Here is a 25,407-nt window from a genome sequence, read left to right as displayed (position 1 = left end):
GCACACATTAAACTAACTACATTTAGTGAGTTACTTAAAAAAAAACGAATACAATTAAATAGTATAGTTTATTTTAGTTAGAAAAGTAACAACCTTATTATAATTAATAAATCACATGGCTGTCTAAATGAACTAACACTCAATAAATTACAAATTGGGTTCTCTTTTATACAGATATATATTTCAGGATTTTCAATTCAATAACTTTTTTTATGCAATTCCTTGTTTATCTAGTTATACAATTTTTATGTTAATTACAGAACCTTGTCATTGGCTATTTTAATGCTTCTAAAGCTCAACTGCTAGCAATTATTATTCTTTTGAAAAGGATTTAAATATAAACAACACGGCAGTTTCCTTCAATTTGTCAATAAGTTCTAGAAATGAACACAGCTGAATAAATAAAACTTATGCATTATGTAACCCAAGTTTTTTTCATTTTGAAATTAAGGATTAAAATTATGTAAGTATTGTATGTTTGTTTGAATATAGATAAAATGTTCCAACGTAGCGCAAAGTTAATTCGTTATACTTTGATTCCTTATTTCATTATTGTAGACTGAGGCCATATTGCCAAATGTTTCTGACGCTCGTGATCGCAATCAAATAACAGATTTCGCATACAGAAACTGTCACTTGATTGCGATCGCAAGCGCCAGAAACATTAGGCAATACGACCTTAGGCCATATTGCCTAACATACTTGAAATGACAATCGTTTACAATACTCTTTTCCGTCACACTGTATAAGATGAGGGTAGAAAGAGATGGCGAATACGATTGTGAATATCAGAGCGTTAGACAATACGGCCACAGATGGCATTGGCTACTTTTTTTATAGGAACAAAATGTTTATAACAACATTTAGATTAAAATTACCGAGTAAAAATATTGCGGATTTTAATGCGTCTGTGATGAGTCTTCAAAAACGATTAAACTTAACTAAAGTTTTCTAAAAGTTTGCATTCAGCAGTGAACATCGACACATGCAACTCTGCATTTAACAAAAATAAATAACAGAGCAACTACAGATGCAGTGATTAATGTTTCGCCATCGTATTTTGACGGAAAAGTTCGTATTAATCTTGCTGTCCCAACTAGCTTACTGAAGTTTACTAAAGCTAATTGAGAAGGTAAGACAATACGAACTTATACGACAAAATGCGATGGAACAACATTATTCACTAGATCTGTACATTCCTTTCAATAATAGACCATTTGTTACAATAAAATATCCGCATAAGCCAATACAATCATTAAACAGTACCATACAATACAAGTTACAGTTCAATTCCTTCCTTCAATTAACAATGTGATACGTGTTTTTATTTAGGAATTTATAATAAAATTGTGGCAAAGTCGTTGTAGCTAAACTGAAAGAATTCTATTTTAATTAATCTTGTTAAATTGACCGAAAATGTCTTAACATCGTGAAATTAATTACGTTCACGTTATAAGTTAGAACTCGTCCAATGGAAGACAGTGAGAGTGAACGCAGTCGATACACAAGATTGAGGGTAGACCGAGCAAGGTCTACAAAACATAAACCCGCAATTTCTTCAGTCTAGCCTTGTTCATGCATTTATCTGTATCGAAATATCGGGAGTTCATTACAATCCTGTAACAAATGTCTTTTCTTGCATTGCAAGGGCTTACCCAGCTTCTGGCCCAGGAAACAGGGGGGAAGACACTTTTTTTTAGTCGGATCCGCTGCGTTTTTTCACACACACTACACGAAGACACCGACACGATACATAAGGTATAAGTAGTGTAGTGTGTAGTGGAAACACCCGCAAGAGATTCTGCTTTATAGGTACGGTCACGAGCGTTAATTTGAGACTCATTTGGTCAAATATCCTTTGAATTGTCATACAAAACGACAGATATTCGATTTTAAGTGGGTCCCAAATTAACGATCGTGACCGTACCTAGTCAAATAAATAAACATAAATTTAAATATACAATTTTTCAAAAGTTGACGTTGAAGCATACGATTTCCAGTGCGGGACTGCTGACCACAAGGGTACACCTATGTTGCATTTTCTTAATAAAGAATCATTTTCTGCATGACCACGCACACAAACATGTTCCCTAATAAAAACACATCACCGCAACAAAATTTGATAACCTATCTACATTTAAAAAATCACGTACCATCATGTGCACTGCTAGAGCTAAAATTACGAGTCCTTTTGCCTCCACCCACCGATTTATTCTTAAGGCGTTTCCTATCACTATCCTCCTCACTGACACTGTTACACCTTGCTTTCGGACTCATGATATCCGAACTAATAGAATCCCGTTGCGACTTCTTCCTCTGACGTTTCGGTACCGCTTCGCCCATCAGCATCTCATTAAACAACCGCTGTCTTGCTTCCCAGTACAAGTTCTGTCGTTGGATAACATCCGGGTATTTGGCTTCGAAAGCTACGTCGGGCGGGATTAATAGTTCCCATCCGGTTTTGGGGTTGTATTTGGCGACTGAGCGAATTATTTCGAGCACGTCTTGCGGAGGCAGACGGACGACGGCGGTGACTTTCCGCCGGTCGATGTATGAATGTTGTGTGAAGAGGTATAACTGCAAAATAAAATAAAAATTAAATCATTTCGAGAGCCGAGAAGCCATGGGTCATGAGTTTAAATCCACGTTCGGAAATCAGACATTTCTGGTTTCGCACTACAACGATCCGAATCCGTGAAAATATAGTTCGGATTAGTCATAGAACTGTTTGTATGGTGACATCGGATGACCGACAAAAATCGGATCAAGTGCGTAAAACTACCATAAAAATAATTCTACGACTACTCCGGCCCGTATTTTCACGGATTTGGATCAGATTCTTGTAGTATTGATTGTGTTAGTATTGTAAAACCGCCTGTAGTTTCCTATCCTCCCTGGGCTCACGTAGGAACTACAGCCGAATTTCCCTCATCTGAGCCTCGTGTGACCAGCAACGGAAACATGGTTGGTGACAAATAGCAATACGAGATGAACATGAATCATCCTCAGTTGGGACCGTGACAATTTGTGTCTTTCCGCTTTTATCTTTTAAACCTTTAAATGACAAATAAATATTTTTCTTTCTTTCAATAAAGTGATCCACTAACCACATGGTCCCTCGTCCGTACAGGTGAATAGCAATAAAGTGATCCACTCACCACATGGTCCCTGGCCGCGCGCCACAGTCCCCCGGCCGCGGTGGAGCGAGGCGTCCACAGTCCGCGCACGCAGCAAGCGTGCCCGCTCAGTAGTGACAGCAGGGCGCTTTCGCTCAGTGGACCCTCGTCTGTTCGGATCAGCGCTCGGAGGTCGTTAAACGTCATTAGTTTGGCTGGAAGTGAAAAAAAAAACATGAGGCTTGAAGAAAAAGGTTCTGAGGATGAAATTTTACATTTCTAGCCCACAAAGCTATAAGAAGGATTGACGTCTTGATTGTCGGCCAGCTCTCATATTTTGTGTTGTCGATTTTTTTTACCAAACATGTTTTAAAGCTGTCTTTTATTTGACAATAAAAAATTGTTCTGCAACGGACACATCCATATTTAAAAATAAAGAGACCTTTTTTTATTTCTTATTATTTATCTATCTGGTTCATTATTCAAGCGTTCATTCCGTATGATTTACGTGGACACATTTTTGTTGACATGGTAAAAGATTCTGTTACAATTCCCAAGTCATCTAGTTTTTAGTAGAAGTACAAGACATATAAAAAATAATTGAAAATTTCATTAAATTCTACAGCCAGATAAACATGACTTAAATCGAGTTTAACTCGACAATGTCACGGGGTAGTTCCATGTTCAAAGTCTACAGTCCATTCATAAAAAAAAGTGACCAAGAAAATGAGGTGGTTGAAACGCTCGAATCCAAACCCAAACCCAAACCCATCCTATGCCCAACCCATCGAACCCATTTAAACATAGTCAACACTTTTTTTTTAATGTAACAGCACACAAACGACGGTTCACCTGATGTTAAGTGATTACCGTCGCCTATAGACATCCGCAGCACCATCAAGACGGCCGATGCGTTGCCAGCCTTACAAGAAATGGTACACTCGCTTTTTGAAGGTAACCTTATCGTAGTGAGTCGGAAAAACCTCGGCCGCCAAGCTGTTCCATAGACATTGTACAGTACTGCCCATAAAGATTCAAACAGTCTTTGGAAAAAGACTCGACTAATTTCGGCTTTGTAGGGCGTTGTCACACACTTCACGTTTGGCAGTCGTTGTACAGGTGCAATAGAGTATGGACGCATTTAGGTGAAAATATATAACAAAGAGTTGTTGAAACCCCCCAAAACTTTAAATTCTACGATGGCATCTTTAGGGAAAAGAGGGAACTATCCTTTTTCTAGTAGTTGCATAGCTCTCTATAAAAATCCGAAGTTTACATGTCATTAATTTGACGTAAACTAATTAAGTCCAGAGAGGTGCACTATTTATTTGATAATAAAACGTCACTTAATAAATACGATGATTGATCGGATATCGTCGTGAGCAGCCAATGAGGGCTATCGCGTATGAATTCGCCACTAGAGGCGCTAGTGTAGCGTGAGGTCTCCGAAATGTCAAATCTCATAGTTTTTGGGTGAGCTACGCGGGTTTATTTGTAATTAGAATAATTTTGTGAATATTTTGTAATATCTGAAATTAATTATGGCAAATATGCGTTCCGGGGCAATGAATGTCTGTGTTTTGAGACAGTTTTGTCTTTCGGAAACCTTCGTCCTCCCTTCTTTCCGAACAAAAAGGGGACTTTGCAACACTGTGGTATTCTCGATATTTTTATGCTACGGTTTTAAGGTGTATTAAATATGATTTTAATCTAAACTTTGTTTTCACGCCCGTAATAACAGACTTTGAAAGCCATACTTAAAAACCTCACGCAACAGTGCGCCATCTAGTGAGACAAAAAACGATAGCCCTCATTGTCTTTTTCCGAAGACCGATGTGCAATCTTTATCGCCGGGTACTGTATCTGTATTTGTTTTTATATTGCATCTGTGACGCACCATTGTTCAGTATCTCCGCGAGCTGGTCCTGGGGCGAGGGCCGGGTGGCGGGCGCGCCGTCGGCCTCGTCGGGCGGCGGCGGCGGCACCAGCGCGCGCACGTACTCGCGCCCGCGCAGCGCCAGCGCCGACCCCTGAGAGGATGTCCCGCTGAACAGCTTCAGACGCTCCAGCTGTGAGGACACACCAATAAAGTCGGCTCCATATCGGCTCGCATACTTAGAAGTCCGAATGTAATGTTTGTCAGAATGATCGTTTGTCCTAACTCTGTTTCTCTGAATCCAATAATCAAATAAATCAGAATTGTTATAAAACAAACGTAACCTAACCTATACTTTTCTATAGGATGACCATGAAAAAATTTCAGAAAAATTTAAGGTTTCAGTGGGAAATAAATTATGACAAATGATGATTCGGACAAAAATTACGGTATGTCTTGCATAGAGTATGCGAACTTTGGCGCTCCCATAAGGTCTTTGTAAATAGGCCACAGCCTAAGGCTTCTTTTAACCTCGTAAGGCCAACAATGTCCATATTTTAAAAAAAAAAAAGCATTTTGAGTCTAACAGATCCCTTTGATATCCATACTAATATTATAAATGCGAAAGTGTGTTTGTGTGTTTGTCCGTCTTTCACGCCGTAACGGAGCGACGGATCGACGTGATTTTTGGCATAGAGATAGTTTATGGGCCCGAGAGTGACATAGGCTACTTTTTATCCCGGAAAAATGCACAGTTCCCGAGGGAACAGCGCGCGATAACCGAATACCACGCGGGCGGAGCCGCGGGCAAAAGCTAGTAATTAATAAATGCGAAAGTTTGTAAATCTGTTTGTTTGTTACCTCATCACGTCTAATACGCTGAACCTATTTAGATGAAATTCGGTATACAGATAATTTGAGTCCCGGGGAAAACCATAATAGCTTTTATCTCGGAAAATTGCATAGTATTAGCGATAAACGAATTCTACGCAGACGGAATCGCGGGCAACAGGTTATTTTGTGAAATAAAGTCAAACTGCAGTGGTGTAAAACAATAGAGAAACATTTTTTTTTTAACATCTAAATTTTATTATACTCTATTTATTAAACCAAGATACTAAAATTAAGTTTCATACATAAATAGTGATGTGCCACCACCACCGGTAATCACCGAAAATTTTCGGTAAGTACCTATATTATTCGTGTGAAATGTTAAGATATGAACGGATCTGTAACGTACTAACACAAGTAGGGCACTTCAGAAATTCTAAAAAAGGTAAAATGTGTCTAATGAAAATATCACCATTTAGGAGATATTTCTACCTTTTGTAGATGTTGGTGTTTAAGTTTCATTTGATTCTAAGCAAGTTCTACCTAAAAGCTCAATGCTTATGGAAAGTAGAATGTTGAATGCTTTAATTTTATTATTTTATTTTATGTTTTACTTACCGATTACTTGCAATAATAACGAAAACCGAAATCAGAGAGCAGCACTATTCGTATTATGCTGGTCACATTATTGTTACATTTGACATTTCATACTGCCACTTTATACGTAGTATCTTGGTTTAATAAATAGAGATATTTTTATTTGTTTTATTTTCACACAACATTCTCTAAAATTTGATCGTGGGTGTTATAACGTCTTGACGTGATATACATCAAACTTGTGGTTTGACATTTATCACTAAAATATTAATACAATAGGAAGTAGATGTGTTAAGAATTTTTACAATGGGGTTTGATTAATCACTACAAATGTATGCATAATTGTTCGCTTCAAATGACTATGTGCTTGATTATTAATTCGTTACAGCTGTGCAAATGTGTAAGATTGGTGGCCTACTTATCCAGTTTTCATTTACCTGGAGAGAGATCTGTTGTGGTGTCCCCGCTATACAATACTTTTTATTTACTAAAGCCTAACTCTAGTCTAGAACAATTCTTTTTAATTTTATTTTTTTACAAGCTTTTATCTTTATTATTTTTACTGTAAACCAGCGCTGCGCAATGCAGGCTTACGCTTGCACTCGCAGCAAATGCTGAGTCCGCTCCTTTTGCCACACAACATTTTATGCTGATAGGTTTAGGGGCTGTTTCACCATCCATTGATTAGTGTTAACTGGCGGTTAGGTGTGATGCCGTCTCTATTTGTTTTGTTCGAATAGACGGAGACGGCATCACATTCAACCGTCGGTTAACGCTAATCAATGGATGGTGAAACAGCCCCTTAGTGTGTTATTTTTTATTTTTGTGGCAATAAATGATTTATTTATTTCTTTCTTTCTAAAACATTCAGATAAATAAAGTTGGGCAGCCACATATTATAATATCAGTAGGAATCGGCCATACTGCAGTATTTTTATGTTACACTTAAGAGTCCCGCTCGCGTCCCCATACAAACATAGTTTCGTTCTAATTTACAAGCAGCACTACGGATCAAAATGCAACTTTGCAACTATAATCGGAGCAGCTATTACGATGTTTATAATTAGTTTTTGTTTATATAAAATGTAACAGAAAAAAACAATAACGAATTTCCATTTCTCATACAAAACCTAAATTAATGTGTTTTTATTCTGTTACCGAAACCTAAACGTTAACGAAAACTAATTATACATCAAGATAACTGCTCCTACTATAGTCGCATAGTTTTATTTTGTTTCACTGTGTTGTTTGTAAATTAGAACAATACTACGTTTGTATGATGCGATAGGCGGCGAGCGTACCGGCGACTCTTAAACTTACTTCAGCCTGATCAGTGTCGGAGTGCTTCCAAAGTGCATGGCACCAGGGCTCCGAGGCGACGCGCTGCGATATCGTGTCGAAGGACTTTTCGCGCGCCTTTTTGGCCACCTCCGTCTCTTGGCGGGCAAACTTTACTGTCACCTACAAAATAAACAAATTAAAAACAAAACTACCATAAGACTCACACCTCATTATCTTGGAGCTATATACGTCCCACTGCTGTGAACAGGCGTCTCAGTATTCGCGGATTTGGGCTATATATACCATAAGGGCTCACTGCGGATCGGTAACTTCACACACTATTTAATTGTTTTGTTTTCCGTCACTATACAGGTAAAAATTCAACAGTCAACGTAAAAAGGGTTGAGCAGGCTAAGGAAGGACATGTGGCCCCTGTGAGGAATAGTTGAATTGGTGAATGTCAATTGTTTGTCCCCTCATAACTAGTAATCACTCCAACTTTCAGCCCTCTATCTTGAACTGTCACAGAGATAATGTCAAAAATGTGTTTCCTTAACATTTTTTTTTTCAAACTCTTTATTCTCCTAATCCGTAGCAGCTAAAGCATTGAAACTATTCCTCGCAGGGGCCACATGTCCTTCCTTAGCATGCTAAACCCTTTCTGGAATACTCAGAAGTGCGACTCTAGGCTCAATCCCATGATTATCTGTATGAAAAACCCAAGGTCAAATTACTTGTCTACCACATCTATATTCAACACATTATGTAATCTGTCATAGAATTACTAAAAGTAAAATCATTGGTTGTGTTTTATTTAATATACCTGTTGAGCTTTAGGCTCTTTTTCTTCTTCATCAGAATTTTCAGCCTTATTATTGTCATGTTTCCGCTTGTCTTGCTTGTCATAGTATGAGCAGGATGGCCTCATTTGAACAATACCTGAAAATGTAAAAAATAATTATTATTCAATTATTATCAAGTGCGAGGCGGCCTCGCTAACAAAGGGTTGCGTACTATTATCTATACAACATTAGACATAAGAAAAAAAAACACGTTTGTTGTATGGGAGCCACCCTTAAATATATTTTTTTTCTGTTTATAGTATTTGTTGTTATAGCGGCAACAGAAATACATAATCTGCGAAAATTTCAACTGTCTAGCTATCATGGTTCATGAGATACAGCCTGGTAACAGACGGACGGATGGACGGACAGCGGAGTCTTAGTAATAGGGTCCCGTTTTTACCCTTTGTACGGTACGGGGTAGGGAACCCTAAAAACTGGACATTAGACTGTTGTCACAGAATATATAATAGTACTGACGTACAGAATGGCCACGCTCCGCCCCGCACCGGTTCGAGTTACCCCACCCCTCAAGCGCAGATTGCAGGAAAACCGCAGGAAAGCAGTCGGGTGCGCGACGCGATGTATGTCGGCCGCACGGTACTAAGTTCGGGAGCAATCATTTTGAGAAATCGTAACGGTACCCTACCTACTTCCTTTTTCTAAAGAAATAATGATTTCTGAAATTATCGCGATTAATACATGAAATAACTATCTACCGAATAATTCTTTTAAGTTTGTAGTCGTATATCTATTGTAATTGAAAATAATAATGCTTAAAATACGCAAACAGACACATTTTAAGTAGGTTTAAATAAATCGAGGATATTCTGGCAGAACCGGATAAGTGCACAATATATATTTTTTATACGGTTTTGCTAGATAAATAAAACATAAAACATTGAGTATGCCTATGTATGTGACTTTAAAAAAAAATTCACTTATTCTGTTTTGCCAGAATACCCTCGAAATAGGTAAGACTAACGATTACATTTATTTGCACATATCTAAGCCATGCCTACATAATTATGAGTACCTTTAAATGTCATTGGTAGCACTTATAGTACTATACGGTTTTGCAATAGTCAGCCCTGTGCAGCTTACGCACACATAAAAAAAGTTTTAAAAAAACAGTAACTATTACTTATAATACCAAAATAATGTAAAAGACCTTGCTAATTGTTACATATTTGCTGCGACTTATTTTTCAAGTGTTTTTCAATAAAAAGACACGTCAAGATCACTTACCTTCTTTCTAATGTAAAAAAAACACTTGCACCCTTCTTAGATCGGGCCCTGATTAAGATCTAATAAAAGGGGATATTTAGAAATAATTTGATCAGCATTGATTGGTGATCCCTTTAAATAGCGGACCTCTGTGTTAAAATTAAAGTCGTGTTAAATACTTGTGATGTATAGGTATCATTTAATAATATTGTAAATCTGTTTTAAAAAAATATACCTCCATGAGTTTCTTGCCGGATTATTCTCAACAGAGGTTTTTCCGAACCGGTGGTAGATTTTTTTTTTGACATTCATAAGTGCTTGTTATAGCCTAAATTGAATAAAGATATTTTGACTTCGACTTTGACTTTGAAAATGTTAGTAAAACATACCTTTAATGGGTGTACAATGCAGTTCCTTATCCTGCAGCAAGGCAACTGCATAGTGCCGAGTATCAGGACAGGGGGAAATGCTTTCAAAGACCATCTTATCCATCATGCCACTACGGAAATATTGGCTCTTTTCCCGATCTTTGCCTTTGATGTACCGTGATGATTCCTAGACAAATAAAAGCTTATAATGTAATGAACCATTACCCGAAGACCTGACCCATATTCGCATCAGTGGGTCACAATAGGTTATTATACGAAAATATATACTGAGCGGCAAAAAATCTAGCCTCAAATGTATGCAGAATGAGTAATTTTGTATGAAGGGTGGGCCGAATTGTTTGCCGCTAAGTATATTTTAATATTAGGTAGTGTAGTTTTAATTGTTATAAAAAGGTTATGAATTGAACATTGATCCGAGTACTGCCTTTTCGCTAACTCTAAAACTGTAAATATTACAGGATTTATTTCAGGGTCATCATGTAGAACCCTTTAGGCAAGGTTAGGTTAGCTTTATAAAAATCCTGAAATATTTACAGTTTCAGAAATATTAAACAGTTGGGAAATGAAAAGTTGCGAAATGAAACAGGTAGCCAAACGTTATTCGCCGAAACATTCGTAAACCTTTTTTTTTTATTTGATTGGATGGCAAACAAGCAAATGGGTCTCCTGATGGTAAGAGATCACCATCGCCCATAAACATCTGCAACACCAGGGGTATTAAATATTACAGGACACTTGATACCAATTTACCTAGTTGCAAAGTAGATAATTATGCATGCATAGCTCTAGATATGCATACCATGCAGTGGCGATCCTTACATAGAAGCCCAAAAGCCGGGCTTGCCTTATAAAGCGAACAATGTCCAAACAAGAAAAAAAGTTCTAATAAAATCACTATAATAATTTAGTGCGCTTTATTTTACGTAAAATAATAAGAATTGCATAAGTAAAGTGGCGCTGATTGCGACCGGCGGCGGCGCGGCGAGTCTACGCGGCGATAGTGGTGTACATTATGAATGCGGGCGAGATGAATAACTTCATGATTGTTTATTTCGAACCGTGGGCCGTAGCATATGTGATTTGATGCAATCATTTCAAAAAATAAATAAGTGCTTAGGTATTCTGGTTTTAGTGCGGTGTAAAGTGCAGTGCCTGTGGGAGAGAATGAGTTCAGAAACGGACCAAATTGTCCCTTGTGTGGACTCCAAGTGTATGTCTGTAAAATTCTATCTAGTAATAGCATGCCTTCAGTGCGCTTTGGTAAGCTCGTCCAAACTGAAGATTGAAGTTTACGGCAACAAGATGGATGTAGGTACATTAAATTATAAAAAATACTAAAACATATCTCTCGGCTTGCCATAGTCTGATACCCTAGGCACGCCACTGATACCATGATCTGTGCATGCAGCATCACAGTGACCCTGGGAGAGCACTGGGAAACATTGCGACATGGTGATGCAGTTTAATCAAGACCTCTAGGCTTAAGACATTCAAAACCAAATAATTAAAAATGTGTTTACTTGAAAAACACAATGCATGGCATTCAACCTCCCCTGTACTTGTTTTCACAGTAATGTATACTGTTTACTGTGATATACCATTTCTTTTTGTGATTATTCATAGTCAAAGTAGCATGATAAAATTATTGGCTATAGATCTAAAGAACAATGTCTGTATAGTTTACCTGTTGTCCATCGGTGTTCAGAGCAATCTGCTCCCCTTTGTAAAAGCAGTATTTGTCGCCATAGGTGTCCAAACCAACCTCCACTCGTACAAGTTGATTCTTGGGTTTAATGGAAGCATTGACCACTTTGACATCTTTCCACTCCCTATTCGCCGGTCTCACAGGATATTGGTAAATGTAAAGGCTATCGGCCAATGCCTGAGATAAGTACACCGGTATCTAAAAAGAAGAAATCACCCATGAAAATACCACGGAACCAACTTTACGCACAATAACATAACCTAGTAAATTACCACGTTGTATATGCTGTGTTTGATAGAAATTTACCTCTTTAATTATGGGATCTTCTTCTTCCATTGTTAACGAAGTAATTTGTGCAATATTAGACAAGCATATCACGGAATTAAATTAAAATAGACCGGAGGTACGTTGCGCGAGTCTCCCCGTCTGACGTCCGACGCACAGACTAGACTACTCAACTTACGTGATCTTTTTTTTAACAGACTAGACAAAAGTAATGGATCTATTGTGTCGTAGTTTTGGAGTTATGCCCTTTTAGAATAAGCACATCTTAAAAAAAATGTAATAAATTAATTGATAGTTGTAGCGAAATTTTAAAAATATCAGCGTTTTTCTCTTTCCAAACAGAATACAGAGAACGAATCAAATTATAGTCTTAGAAATATGAAATCTTGTCACCAGTCCTATCAAAAATAGTAGCCATATATAAAAAAAAGCTTTGTGTTTGGTTGGCCAGCCTGGTGCCCATCCGAAATTTGACAGATCGCAGATAAAAATATCGGCTAATAACTTGCCAAAAAAAGTAAAAAAAGAAGAGAAATTGGCGGGAACCAAGCTAGAACCTTGCGAATTTTCCTTGGTCATTTTTGAGAGTGCGAATTGCCCTCGTGCCTTCGTGCGGCACTCGATGCAATAACTTTCTGCTTGGTGCAACAATCTACTATTCCAAGTTCTGTTGACGGTTGGTGCTAGCAGGGCTACTACGAAACTCGAAGTTCGTATCGTGCCGTCCCTCTCGCTCTCGTATTAAATAGTATAAGGGACTGTTTCACCATCCATTGATTAGTGTCAACTGACAGTTAAATGTGATGCTGTCTCCATCTATTCGAACAAAACAAATAGAGATGGCATCACATTTAACCGTCAGTTAACACTAATCAGTGGATGGTGAAACAGCCCCTAAGTGTCAGAGGGACCGCACGACACGAACTTCGAGTTTTGAGTTTCGTAGTAACCCTGCTGTTGGTGCTATTCCATTTCTAGTAGTCTCATCTCATGCTACGTTACCGAGACTTGCTACACTGGACATGTTATGTGTTCTGTCTGCTGCAGGTGATTCAGCAGGGCTACTACGAAACTTGAAACTCGAACTTCGTGTCGTGCGGTCCCTCCGACACTTATGCTGTATAATACGAGAGCGAGGGCCCTGCAGGGGGGCTACTACGAAATTCGTATCGTACCGCCCCTTTCAATCTCGTATTATAAATAATATTAGTCAGCGGGACTGCAAGATATTGTGTTGTGTACTTATGTAACTTATATTATTCAACACGAGAGTGAGAGGGATGCTACGATACGAACTTCGATGGATAGTACGTCCATGCTTCGATTTTTTTCGAATGCACTCAATGTGATAAATTCAAATCTCAATTTATTTTTATATCCTAGACACATTTATAGTTTTTACAGGCATATTAAATAAATTTGTAGCGTAAAAAGCGAGAAGCAATTTTTATAACTTTCAAATTAAATTTTCCCGAGGTTATAAATAAAGGTTACCTACAAATAATACGATTAGTAATCACTATGGTAGGTTTTTACATCAAAATAGAAGATAATATTTTGATTTACCACTGTCATTGATTGATAGCACAAGGTTTTTATGTTTATTTTTACAATTTTTATCAGATTTATTACAATACTTGGTGAAAATAGAGCCTCTGTAGAAAAAGCACACCGTAGAGCAATGTATTAATTTTTGAGGAACAAATAATTAACAACAACACCACAAAATGTCTGACATGATAATAAACGGTAATGTTCTAAATATAATTTCAAAGTTGTAAAATCATCGGCTTCTGATTGAAAAACTGATAATAATTTTCAGATTCTGTGCCTGTTGATAAAAAATGGAATGAACTCATCAGATATAACATATTTATAATGAAACTGGTCGAGTTTGTAAGTATAAATCATTTGAAATCTCTCTATTTGTTACACATATCTTACACCTAAGAAATTTTCTTCTATTCTCTGATTTTAAAACTCACCTTTTAAACCAAACCGTTAAATTAAAATGGATGTCACTAATGACTATTGATTGATACTTAGATCATACAAACAAGGTCTGAGGATTGATACAACACGAGGTGGTGAATGTAGGTAATTCATTTGCATTGCAAATTAAATTATTACGAACTTAAGTAGTTGTATCGATCCAAAGATACGCTCACACTAAGGCTTTTTAGCAAAGCCTTATCCTACTAATATTATAAATGTGAAAGTTTGTGAGTGAGTGAGTGAGTGAGTGAGTATGTTTGTTACTTTTTCACGCTTAAACGGCTGGACGGATTTGGATGAAATTTGGCTAAAAGTTAGTTTATAACCTGGATTAAAACATAGGATACTTTTTATCCCGATATTCCTACGGGATAGGGATAAAATCTCGAAATAACAACCGCTAGGCTTAGAGTCATGAAATTGGTATGTAGGTAGTTGGACGTCTGGAATAAACATAGGTGACTTTTTGACCCGATATTCCCACGGGATACCTAGGGATAAAATCTTGAAATAACAACCGCTGGGCTTAGAGCCATAAAATTTAGTGTGTAGGTAGCTGAACTTCTGAAATAACACATAGGCTACTATTTATTCCGATATTCCCACGGGATAGGGATAAAATCTCGAAATAATAACCGCTGGCTTAGAGTCATGAAATTTGGTATGTAGGTAACTGGACCTCTGGAATAACACTTAAGTGACTTTTTGACCCGATATTCCTACGGGATAACTAGGGATAAAATCTCGAAATAACAACCAATGGGCTTAGAGCCATGAAATTTGTATGTAGGTAGCTGACCTCTGGAATAACACATAGGCTACTATTTATTCCGATATTCCCACGGGATAGGGATAAAATCTCGAAATAATAACCGCTTGGCTTAGAGTCATGAAATTTGGTATGTAGGTAACTGGACATCTGGAATAACACTTAAGTGACTTTTTGACCCGATATTCCCACGGGATAACTAGGGATAAAATCTCGAAATAACAACCGCTGGGCTTAGAGGCATGAAATTTGGTATGTAGGTAGCCGGACGTCTGGAATAACACATACACATACACACACTGGATATTTCCACGGGATAGTTTTGTAACTAAGGGACTCCATACATCCGTGTATTATTGTTATTATTATTTTGTAATTTTTTCTTCAATTGTATACTTACTGTAGTTTTAAGTATTTTATTTGTACTTATTTTATTTTGAAAAATGACTTTCTGCCAAGCTTCTTGCGGCGCATTCTTCTTGGCAATGATGGTCTTTCCGAAAGTGCTGGTATTTAAAAAAATGACGTGTAAAAGTGCCCAATGCGGCCTATTTACTGAATAAATTATATGAATTTGAATTTGGATAGGGAAAAATTTTGAAATTTTAGCACTGGTTTAGAGTCTTGAATTTTGTACAGTTAATCACAACACAACCTCAATGAAGACCACGATATAAATTTTGGAAATTTCCAGGGGAATTTTGTAAAATCCCAAAAATTTCAATTGCAACTACCAGACCGAAAGTTTACGCGTGCGAAGCCGCGGGTAAAAGCTAGTTATGTATAAAGAAAGATTTCAAAACAGTTATAAATTGTGACAAATTTCTAGTTCAGGGATTCCCAACCTTAATTTTGCTGAGCCTCCCCATCCAAAAATAATATTATTTTCATGCCTCCCTCCTCCCTGTTTCAACAAAAATAAAAAGCACATTTTTTTGCGATTGAATGGCAATTCGGAACAGTTAATTTATCTAAGCGTTAAATAGATTTTTTTTCGTAAATAAAATGCCCCTATTATTTATACCCCCTCCCCCCTCCAACATTTTACGCCCTCCTAGGGAGGAGTGCCCCTTGGTTGGGAAGTCCTGTTCTAATGCGTGCGTTTTTAATAGTCTATTTTCCGGTATTATGAGTCTATACTATATTTAACTGAACCCGTTCTAGTTTCGAGGAAAAATCAAACGGATAAAACGAATTACAGGCAAGAACTAGAAATTTTAAATAAAATATTTCCATATTATTTATTCTTTGTAGGCAATCTCGCTAATCATCACAATAATGTCATCGATATTGCCAAAACCACGTGGGCACATGTACTGCATAGCGACTGGTCCCACACTCGTCATATCATTTCTATTTATAATATTGTACTTACGAAGAAAAGTACCCTTATTCATGGAAAAGATGTACCTGTTCTTTCAAATTTTATTTGTATTTGGTGCATTTATACAAGTTTTCCTTTTGAACATTGCTAAAGTTTGGTTATGGCTGGTATATGGCATTTTTTATTTTGCGTTATTAACCGCATTATCATTAGATCTGTTTTTGATTGCTAATGAAAGAGGATGTACATTTAGCTGTGCATAATTTTAGTCAATAGGACAATTATTGATAGGCTAATTATTGACTTGAGAGCAGCTGACAGGAAATAAAAATAATAGTGATGTTTATATTTGTAAAAGTGCTCATTGGTTAATGTTTGTTTGTAATTGTTATAAATATATATAACAACAACAAAAGCTTTGGCACTTTTACTTTGTTTATATTCTGTAATAATTATTAGATAGCGCCCTCTGTCAGTAGTTCCCATAATGTATCAATCTTTTGTTACTTAAATAATGTATAGCTTATGAAGTACTATATTTTTCAATGTGTTTTCTTGAATATATTTTTCGATTAGAATACGGCCTTTAAATTTTCGCCTTTACATCACTTTATGCAGACATTCTACATATTTTAAAATTATGCAAGGAAACTTTACAAGTCACTAATAATAATATAAGGAATTATCTGTTAAAAGGAATAACGAACATCACTATTATGACCGAACAATTTAACTGTTACACCAAAAAAAAAACAACTGTCACTGTCATTGCAGTCCGTTTTGACCGTTTTGTGACTGCAGTGTCAAAATAAATTTGTATGTGTGTGTTTGAATTGAAAAGTTATGTTTTTGTTTTGAAAGTTTTAATTAATTTGAATAGTTGTTTATTTCCTAAATTTTTTACGTACGGCTAATTCACAATGAACGTAGTAGCGTAATAAGTTTTAGGTATCAATGATTATTTGTCCAATTGCCCTCTCGCTACTGTTTTTCGCAAAATAAAGTTAATTACAAACATGACAACTAAGTATGAACGATAAGTAAAAAATATTGAGATTAAATCTAGACGATTTAAGCAGAATGTTGCATAAATGTGAATAAGATTGGTGTTTTTTAGGTTATATCAGTGGTTCTCATGATACTGCCGTTCCTTTTACCGGGTGCAGGAATAATGCACTGCTTGTCCGTGTCGCCGAGTCTTGTGATGTCGCTAATATTCATTGTGCTGTACTTAGTGGACCAAGTGCACGCTTTAGCTGAACAACTGTATCTTGTGACACAAATTGCCTTTAATGTTAGCGCTATATTTTTAATATTAGTAACTACTGAAGCCCCCGGAGCGCTTTACGGACTTTTCTACTGCCATCTACTAATTGCACTGGTTTTTGACCTTAATTTTGTTATAAGAGAAAGGGTTTTGTTGTACTTTGAAACAATAGATTTTATTGTTGATATGAATAAAATTCTATTGAAGGCAATAGTAGTATTATTCTGTTCGAAAATTGTGCTCATCTAAAATGTCTCTAGAGGAAATTAGGTATTCATCAAACCACTGCTATTGTTCAGTAGAAAATACATTAAATATCTGGCAATAACTAGAAGTAAAAATCACCATTTGTTTTTTCACATAACCACAATTTCCTAGTGAATTGACATCTGACTTTTAGGTAACGGCACTCCTCCTCAATATCATTCCACATGTGGTGGAACCTATGGGTTTATTTCACTGCATAGTGTCTGCACCCACCCTCGTACTGTCCTTTACGTTCATGGTGTTGTATATAGTGGACCAAGTACAGAATGCAGCGGAAATGTATTATGCCATATTTGAATTAATAATGACACTGTGTGCAATGATAAGCTTATTATAGCTGGAAAACTGCTCGGAGCTATATATGGACTCTTCTATCTTGATCTGTTTATTGCTCTGGCAATGGATATTCATTATATGAAGAAAGAGAGGGGCTGGACATTTTAATTAAATTATTAGTACAATATTGTATTTTATTTTGTAGCTATCAACTAGGTACTGATAAATAAATAGGCAGTTAGATAACAAACACTGGCAGCTTCCTGTTGGATTAGTAGTTTCACAGTTTGTGAGTACACATTGTGATGTGTGCTAAGAGTGGTCACAAAATTAATAAAGTCATTACTTTTGTTATGAATTTAATTTTGAAAATCTGCAAAAATGCATTCAAAAAACTCTTTAGATTAACTTTATATGAATTATTTTGGGGATCAGTGTTTCTGGGTGTTTGTTTCATATTTTGGATTTGTGGACGTTATTCAACCGTTTGTGAACTAAAAAAATCAGACAACCCTGTGATAGTGTGGTGGACTGCAGGTTTTCCTGGCACAGCGGAAACCAAAAAATGTCCAGGGAACCTGAAATGTGATATTTATAGCCAAAAAAATATAAGTCACACAAATTATGTTGAGGCTTTTCTGTTTTATGGGAGTAACATAGAGTTTGAAGATTTACCATTACCAAGGAGACCAACTGAGATAATCTGGGGGCTGTATCATGAAGAATCACCGAGAAATCGTGAGGAGTTGTCACACGAGAGGATATTAAAACTTTTCAATTATTCTTCTACTTTAAGTAGATATAGTGATATCCCTTTTCCATTACAATACTTGGAATCATTTGAGGATATAACTAGTAGAACATATTTTGTAGAAACACCAGCAAAGAACTCATTTCTTAGTGAAATTGCTCCAGTTATGTATATACAGAGTGATTGTGAAACGTCGACAGAGAGAGACACATACATGAAGGAGTTGATGAAGTATATTAATGTAGATTCTTATGGTGGTTGCCTGAATAATAAACAACTGGAATCCAAATTTACACATGATTACTTGAACCATTTGAATGATGATAGTTTTCTTCAATTTATTGCAAGATATAAGTTTGTTATGGCTATAGAAAATGGAGTTTGTGACGATTATATAACTGAAAAGTTTTGGCGTGCTATAAAGGTTGGGTCAGTACCTATTTACTTTGGATCGCCGTCAATAAGAGATTGGTTTCCAAATAAAAAATCTGCGATTATGCTAGAAGACTTTCCAACACCAAAGATATTGAGTGAGCATTTAAAGAAACTGATGAAGAATGATACATTGTATGAAAAGTATTTGGCCCACAAGATTGAGCAAACTATAACGAATGAACGTCTAATAAACGAGTACAGAATGAGACCAAACCAACTTGATGCGATGAAGACTGTAGAAGATTTTGAATGTTTGATTTGCAAGAAGTTGCATCAAAAAAGAAAAGGAATGCTTGTAGAGAGAACTATTGATAAGACCCACTACAATTGTCCTAAACCGATATCAGCTTTGACATTGTCAGTGAACCCTGAAAACGATTGGGTATCCTCATGGGACTTAGCTGGAAAGAGAGCAGAAAAACTATGCGAAAAAATTATGAACATGGAGTAAAAAATAACGGCTTTATTGTTATATAAATCGATGTATAGAACAGTATTTTTATAGATATTATATTTTTATACTTTTGTACAAATTTGTTTCATTGGCAGATTCCGTCTAGAGGTGATACTGGATGTATTTGCGTATTGAAGCCCTCTCTTGATTTTGTGAGGTATCGTTTTTGGCACCATTCTGTGAAGAAAACAATGGATTAAAATATAGTCGAGGAATTGATGACGATGATTTTCTCTAAATGAATTGTTTCACGATTCCTTAACATATTTTACAATTTTAACGTGACACTCCCATTTGCTACCTAAGTGGGACAAAATCAGTGAAAATGCTGGGGTCTGGCTGATAAGTTGAACAACGTTAAGAATTAGTTATGTGATTGGTATACAGTCAACATCAAGAGTGGTGGATCACTTTTTTACTCTGTCGCATTGACAGATTGGCAATCTTGCATGGCGTTTAGTACGTGGCTGTAAGACGACAAAGTACGAAAGTGTGCAGCTACTTTTGATGCTGACTGTACTATCTTGCGGAAATGTATTTGCCATTGTTGAATGGTACTTACGAGATACAGTCAATGATGGGGCACACAGATAGACAGAGGGTGCATCCGGTACAGTCATCGGTCACTTTAGGGATGTGGGTGTCGGATCGAAGCTGTAGAGATAAATGTATAGTTTTATTAATATGAAATTGTGTGCTTATTAACGCATTGACCCGGCTGGCTAATTGAGATAACAGTTTTTTTTAACAAAACTGACTGATTATTGGGTTGTACTGATTCCTTTCTAGTCAAAATGTGCCTTCAAGCAAAATCGTATGTTTTTAATTCGATTGTGTCTTTACCAGGGAGGCATATTTTCTTATCAATGTTTCTGCCCACAGATAGGTATAGTTTCTGCCTATTCATTTGCAAAAGTACTGGTGGGAATTGTAAATTTCTCTGATAGCAGCAATAGCAGTAAATAATTATATCTAAGATGGACCAATAATGGGACTTACTCTATTGCCTGGTACCCTGAGTCTGCACAGGCCATATAGCATTTGCCGCAGTTTATGCACATATCCTGAAAAGAAAAAACAGTAAATAATCAAATAAAAAACAAAAAAACCTAATTTATAATTATAGGCACAAAAGTCCGTAAAACAAGCCAAAGTCGTCGAAATAAATACTGAGAAATAATTAGTTTTATGACAAATGAAAATTATCGGTAACAATTAAATATAGCTGATAAAATTTGGGCAAATGACAGAGAATCTTACTTACATCATCAATCAACGCGACAACTTGCTTCGTATTATCCAAATGCTTATAAGTGCCAATTCTAGGTAGAGCCTCTCCAACCACATCTTTTATTTTCGGATAGCAGAATGGCCGTTGGTAGTGCCGTTGGTCATCAAGTAAGTATCCACCGTATTGTCAGCTAGCAAATCTTGTTTAGCCTGATCTTGTGCAGCATTTCTTCACGCTTCTTGAAGTAAGGGCCGAAGTGAGCTAGGACCTGAGTGATAGTAATAAAGTGAAATTTTAAGTTCACATTTAACTGGTAAATAATGTCCATCAATGTCTTCACAAGCGTTTATGTAAAAAATTTGCAATGTTCGTATCTGATGTAAGTTGTTTTGAATTTCACCCACTTTTATAGTGGATTGACTTCAAAAGTACAATGTTAAATTAACTTAGTCTTTAGAAAAGCTTGTACTCGTACATTACCAACTTTATTCAGAGAATCTTTATACCTTGCCATTTTCATCGTATTGGGTCTGCACAGGTTTTCCTTTCTGGTGTTTAAGGTGGGGGAGATTGGCCTGTCCATCCACTGAGTCCGATCGACCTTAAGTAGAGCAGTGCCTTCAGCCCGGTGATGTAGTCTTCAACCACCGTGAAATCTTGGTTTTGAACTGCACTGCAAATCTGAAATGAAACTTTTGTTATTTTCCCTAACTAACCTGTGTTAAAAAAGACATGGTAGTCTAGTTTCATCTATGGCCTCTCAAGCCGTGTTCGTACCCGGGCTCGTGCATCTTGCGTTTTTTTCGATTACATTTGAAATTACTACGAACTTTACGGTGAAGGAAATGTCGTAAGGACATTTGCACACACCTGTGATGAAATTCAATGGTGCGAGTGAAGTTCCCATTTCCCACTGGGCCCGCGTGGGAACTAGGGCCCAACCTTCTCTCATCTGAAGGATTGGCTTTGCAATGTGCACACTGCGCTGCGTATATAGGCAGAATTGAACCTGTGTAATATCAGTGGCAATATTCTAACACCGAGGGCTCCATGTTTATTACCATCTCTTTCTACCTTATCCCGTCTGTGTAGAGGAGCAGTGGTGATCGATTGTGAATCAGAGTGTGTTACACAATAAAGCCTCTGCATTCTACATTAAGTTTATCTACCTAACTACCTTATACTTGACTATGTAAGAAAAACTATCAACTTCAGTACTCAATAAAGATATATTTCTATAAAACCCAGAGTTCTTAATCGTTACCAATCCAAAATCTAAATCTTCTTTTTAATTATTTGACATACTGGCAGAGTGCTCAGTGATCTTTCAGCTACATGAATACACGTCATTCGTCCCCTCTTTCAAAGTATAGTACAGTGATTAATTACAAATCCAACTTTTGAGGAGCTTTAATAATTCTTGTAGATCTTCTCAGCTCCGGGCTTGCCCTCGGCGATGTACCTACCCACATCAAAAACTTCCTCCCGCAATGGCTGTGGACCCACCATAGGCTCATAAGGCTCATCAGCTTGCTCAACCTCACTCCCCACAGTAGTGCCCGGACTATTCTCCACATAATCTTCATTTTGGTGCACATCTGTTGGGAGTGTTTTTGTAATAATGGCAGGTGTGATTACAACCGAGGGTCTGGCCTCATTTCTGGCTCGGATCTGAGATTGATGTACACAAGGTCTGAGATCAGAAACATGAAAATATTTTTGAACTCCATTTACATCAACTACATACCTAACAGGACTTAAAAACTTAAGAATAATAGCTTTGGTCCATCCTTTTCCTTCCTTCAAATTTTTGCACCACACTATTTCCCTTCCTTGAAAGATAAGACTTGTTTTTCAAATTTGTTATCAGTTATAACTTTTTAGACAAACATTTGATGGTTTAATTAATTCAAAGCGGGTTCTTGTTTATATTTAAATAACATTTCATTTGGGGACATACCGGTTGAATTTGGACTGTTTCTATATGTGAACAAAAAGTTCTGTAGTAAAAGTTCTTTAGAAAATCCCGACTCTTGTTCCAGTAATCTACTTAAGGCCTGTTTTGCTGTTTGAACGGTTCTTTCGGCCATGCCATTAGACTCGGGATGATATGGTGGACTTTTTAAGGCACACATCCATTATTTTTCAAAAACTTTAGGAACTCTACAGAAGAAAAAGGTGGACCATTGTCACTTACTAAATATACAGTATACCGATCATAGCAAAAGTTTTACACAATTTTTCAATCACTTGTGAGGCTGAAGTACCATGCATTATATGCACATCAAGCCATTTTGACATTGAATCAACAATGAGTAAATAAGTTACAGAATCTTTCATAAAAAATCTACATGAACTCTCTCAAAGATATTTATACATTTTTTCCAATTTATAGGTTGACTTGTATTTGTAAAATTTCTTGATGACTGACATATACTGCATGCAGCCACTATACTTTCAATGTCATCATTCATCTTAGGCCACCAACAATACTCTCGCATTAACATTTTTGATTGTACCATCCCCTGATGAGATTCATGAAATAAGGCTAATACTTTATTTCTTAATTCGCTAGGAATAATAACTCTGTTTCCCCAAAGTACACATTTTTGATCAGTTCCTAATTCTGCCCTTTTGATAAAGTATGGTTTAATATTCTCATCATTTATTGAATTTGGCCACCCTGTCAAAACATACTCATAAACTTTGCTCAATACCCTATCTTTTTGTGTCAATCTAGCGATCTCCTGGAAATCCAATGGTACATTATCTTTTAAATTGAAATAATTTATACTGTCAGCTACATTTACTTGTTCAGGCAGTGGTAGCCGTGACAGTGCATCAGCATTTCCCAATAATTCCCTTTCTATAAATTATTTTTACTGATAACCTGACAAAATTAATGCCCACCTTTGCAATCTGGCATTAGCTGTGACAGGAATTTTCTTAAGAGGATCAAATATAAACTTTAAAGGCTGATGATCTGTCACTAGAATAAATCTCCTACCATATAAAATTTATGAAATTTCTGTACTGCAAATATTATAGCCAAAGCTTCTTTCTCCACTTGAGAATAATTTTTTGAGCCATATTAAAGTGGCTGAAGCAAAACATATTGGTTCACTATCAATTTCATGACTTAACACAGCCCCTAGACCATATTTACTTGCATCAGCAGTAACATACAATTCTTTCTTACAGTCATAATGCACTAATAGTCCATATTCACTACCAACTTTTTGCTTTGAAGAAAAGATTGATTACAATCTTTAGTCCATTCAAAAGAAACTCCCTTTTTTAATAAAGCATGTAAAGGTGCCAAGTGATCTGATAGTCTGGGCAGAAATTTCCATAGTAGTTTAAAAGTCCTAAATATGCTTGTAATTGAGTTATTGATGTTGGTGCTGGGCCTTATTTATTGCTTCCACTTTTTCTGGAAGTGTTTTATACCTTCCTCACATACTAAATGTCCTAAAAATTTGATTTCACTACAAAAGAACTGGCATTTGTCCAAATTTACTTTAACATTATACTGATTTAATTTACTCAACACATTTTCTAGGTTTTTATAACAATCCTCTAAATTAGTGCCCGTTATTATTAAGTCATCTATGTATGCTTTAACATTTTTTACACCCTGTAAAATCTGATCCATAATACTTTGGAACACAGATGGTCCTGAAGATACACCAAACTGTAAGCGTGTTGGTCTAAATAACCCTAAATGTGTGTTTATGGTCATATATTCCTGAGATTTTTTGTCTAATAATAGCTGTTGGTAGGCTCCGCTAAGATCAGGACACAAAATATTTTAGCTCCAGACAACTCCGCAAATATATCTTCAGGGAGAGGCAGTGGGTAATGGTCGGTATCTAGCATTTTATTTAAGGTGACTTTATAGTCTACACAAACTCTAAGTTTTTTATCATTTTTTTTGTACTGTCACTATGGGACTGGCCCATTCACTATGGGTAACCCTTTCAATAATACCTGCTCTTTCTAATTGAAGTAACTCATTTTCAACCTCTTTCTTTTTTGCATAGGGTATGGAATATGCTTTATGAAAAATAGGCGTTGCCCCATCTTTGAGCTTCAATGTTGCCTGCATGTTTACAATATGAGAAATCTGTCTCTACAAAATACCTGTTTATATTTATTTTTTAAGCAGTCAATCATTTTATTCCTTTCTATTTTATCCATCTCTCCTTGCACTAAACACACATTTTCTATTTAAATTTTTTTGCCACTTAGGAAAAAGTAAATTAACCAATTTCTTCCAATCAAAGGACTAAAATAATTGCCGCTTTCAATTACTATAAGATATAAATCCTGTTTGACATTTCTAGGCCTAATCTTAATAGCTCCTAGCACAGATAACACTTCTCCCGACACAGACTTCAATTTCACAAAGCAATTTTTTAGCTCATGTTTCGGAAAATAAGTTTCATAGTCTCTTTTATGAATAACCGACTTACAAGCTCCTGTATCT

General features: G+C 36.5%; 2 protein-coding genes and 2 long non-coding RNA genes across 5 annotated transcripts; 2 read left to right on the top strand and 2 right to left on the bottom strand.

Annotated features, from left to right (window-relative positions):
- Positions 1–49: 49 nt before the first annotated feature.
- LOC141429210 (DNA-directed RNA polymerase III subunit RPC5-like) lies at positions 50–12,471 on the bottom strand. Of its 2 annotated transcripts, none has more exons than XM_074089479.1 (8): positions 12,171–12,471; positions 11,844–12,062; positions 10,160–10,325; positions 8,525–8,640; positions 7,741–7,881; positions 5,014–5,185; positions 3,108–3,331; positions 50–2,577 (listed from the first exon to the last, which is right to left on the bottom strand). In XM_074089479.1, the coding sequence occupies exons 1-8, from the start codon at positions 12,198–12,200 to the stop codon at positions 2,146–2,148; spliced, it is 1,500 nt and encodes a 499-aa protein (XP_073945580.1). In that variant the 5' UTR covers positions 12,201–12,471; the 3' UTR covers positions 50–2,145. The 2 variants fall into 2 exon arrangements, with proteins under 2 accessions (XP_073945580.1, XP_073945581.1); XM_074089480.1 differs by having other exon boundaries at positions 3,159–3,331.
- A 937-nt stretch (positions 12,472–13,408) lies between these two features.
- LOC141429206 (uncharacterized) lies at positions 13,409–14,337 on the top strand. The gene is made up of 3 exons (XR_012451506.1): positions 13,409–13,673; positions 13,773–13,898; positions 13,972–14,337. It is a non-coding gene; the product is annotated as an uncharacterized lncRNA (long non-coding RNA).
- Positions 14,338–17,017: 2,680 nt separating this feature from the next.
- Positions 17,018–19,684, top strand: LOC141429204 (GDP-fucose protein O-fucosyltransferase 3-like). Its single transcript, XM_074089474.1, has 2 exons — positions 17,018–17,185; positions 18,253–19,684. Exon 2 carries the CDS (start codon positions 18,353–18,355, stop codon positions 19,682–19,684), a length of 1,332 nt encoding a protein of 443 aa, XP_073945575.1. The 5' UTR covers positions 17,018–17,185; positions 18,253–18,352.
- On the bottom strand, positions 19,682–20,334 carry LOC141429205 (uncharacterized). Its single transcript, XR_012451505.1, has 2 exons — positions 20,250–20,334; positions 19,682–19,864 (listed from the first exon to the last, which is right to left on the bottom strand). It is a non-coding gene; the product is annotated as an uncharacterized lncRNA (long non-coding RNA).
- Between the last annotated feature and the right edge of the window lie 5,073 nt (positions 20,335–25,407).

This window comes from Choristoneura fumiferana, chromosome 6 (assembly GCF_025370935.1).
Source record: "Choristoneura fumiferana chromosome 6, NRCan_CFum_1, whole genome shotgun sequence".
In the NCBI taxonomy this organism is placed as follows: domain Eukaryota; kingdom Metazoa; phylum Arthropoda; class Insecta; order Lepidoptera; family Tortricidae; genus Choristoneura; species Choristoneura fumiferana.
Note: the sequence above shows the minus strand (reverse complement) of the source record. Positions and strands in the feature narration are given on the sequence as shown.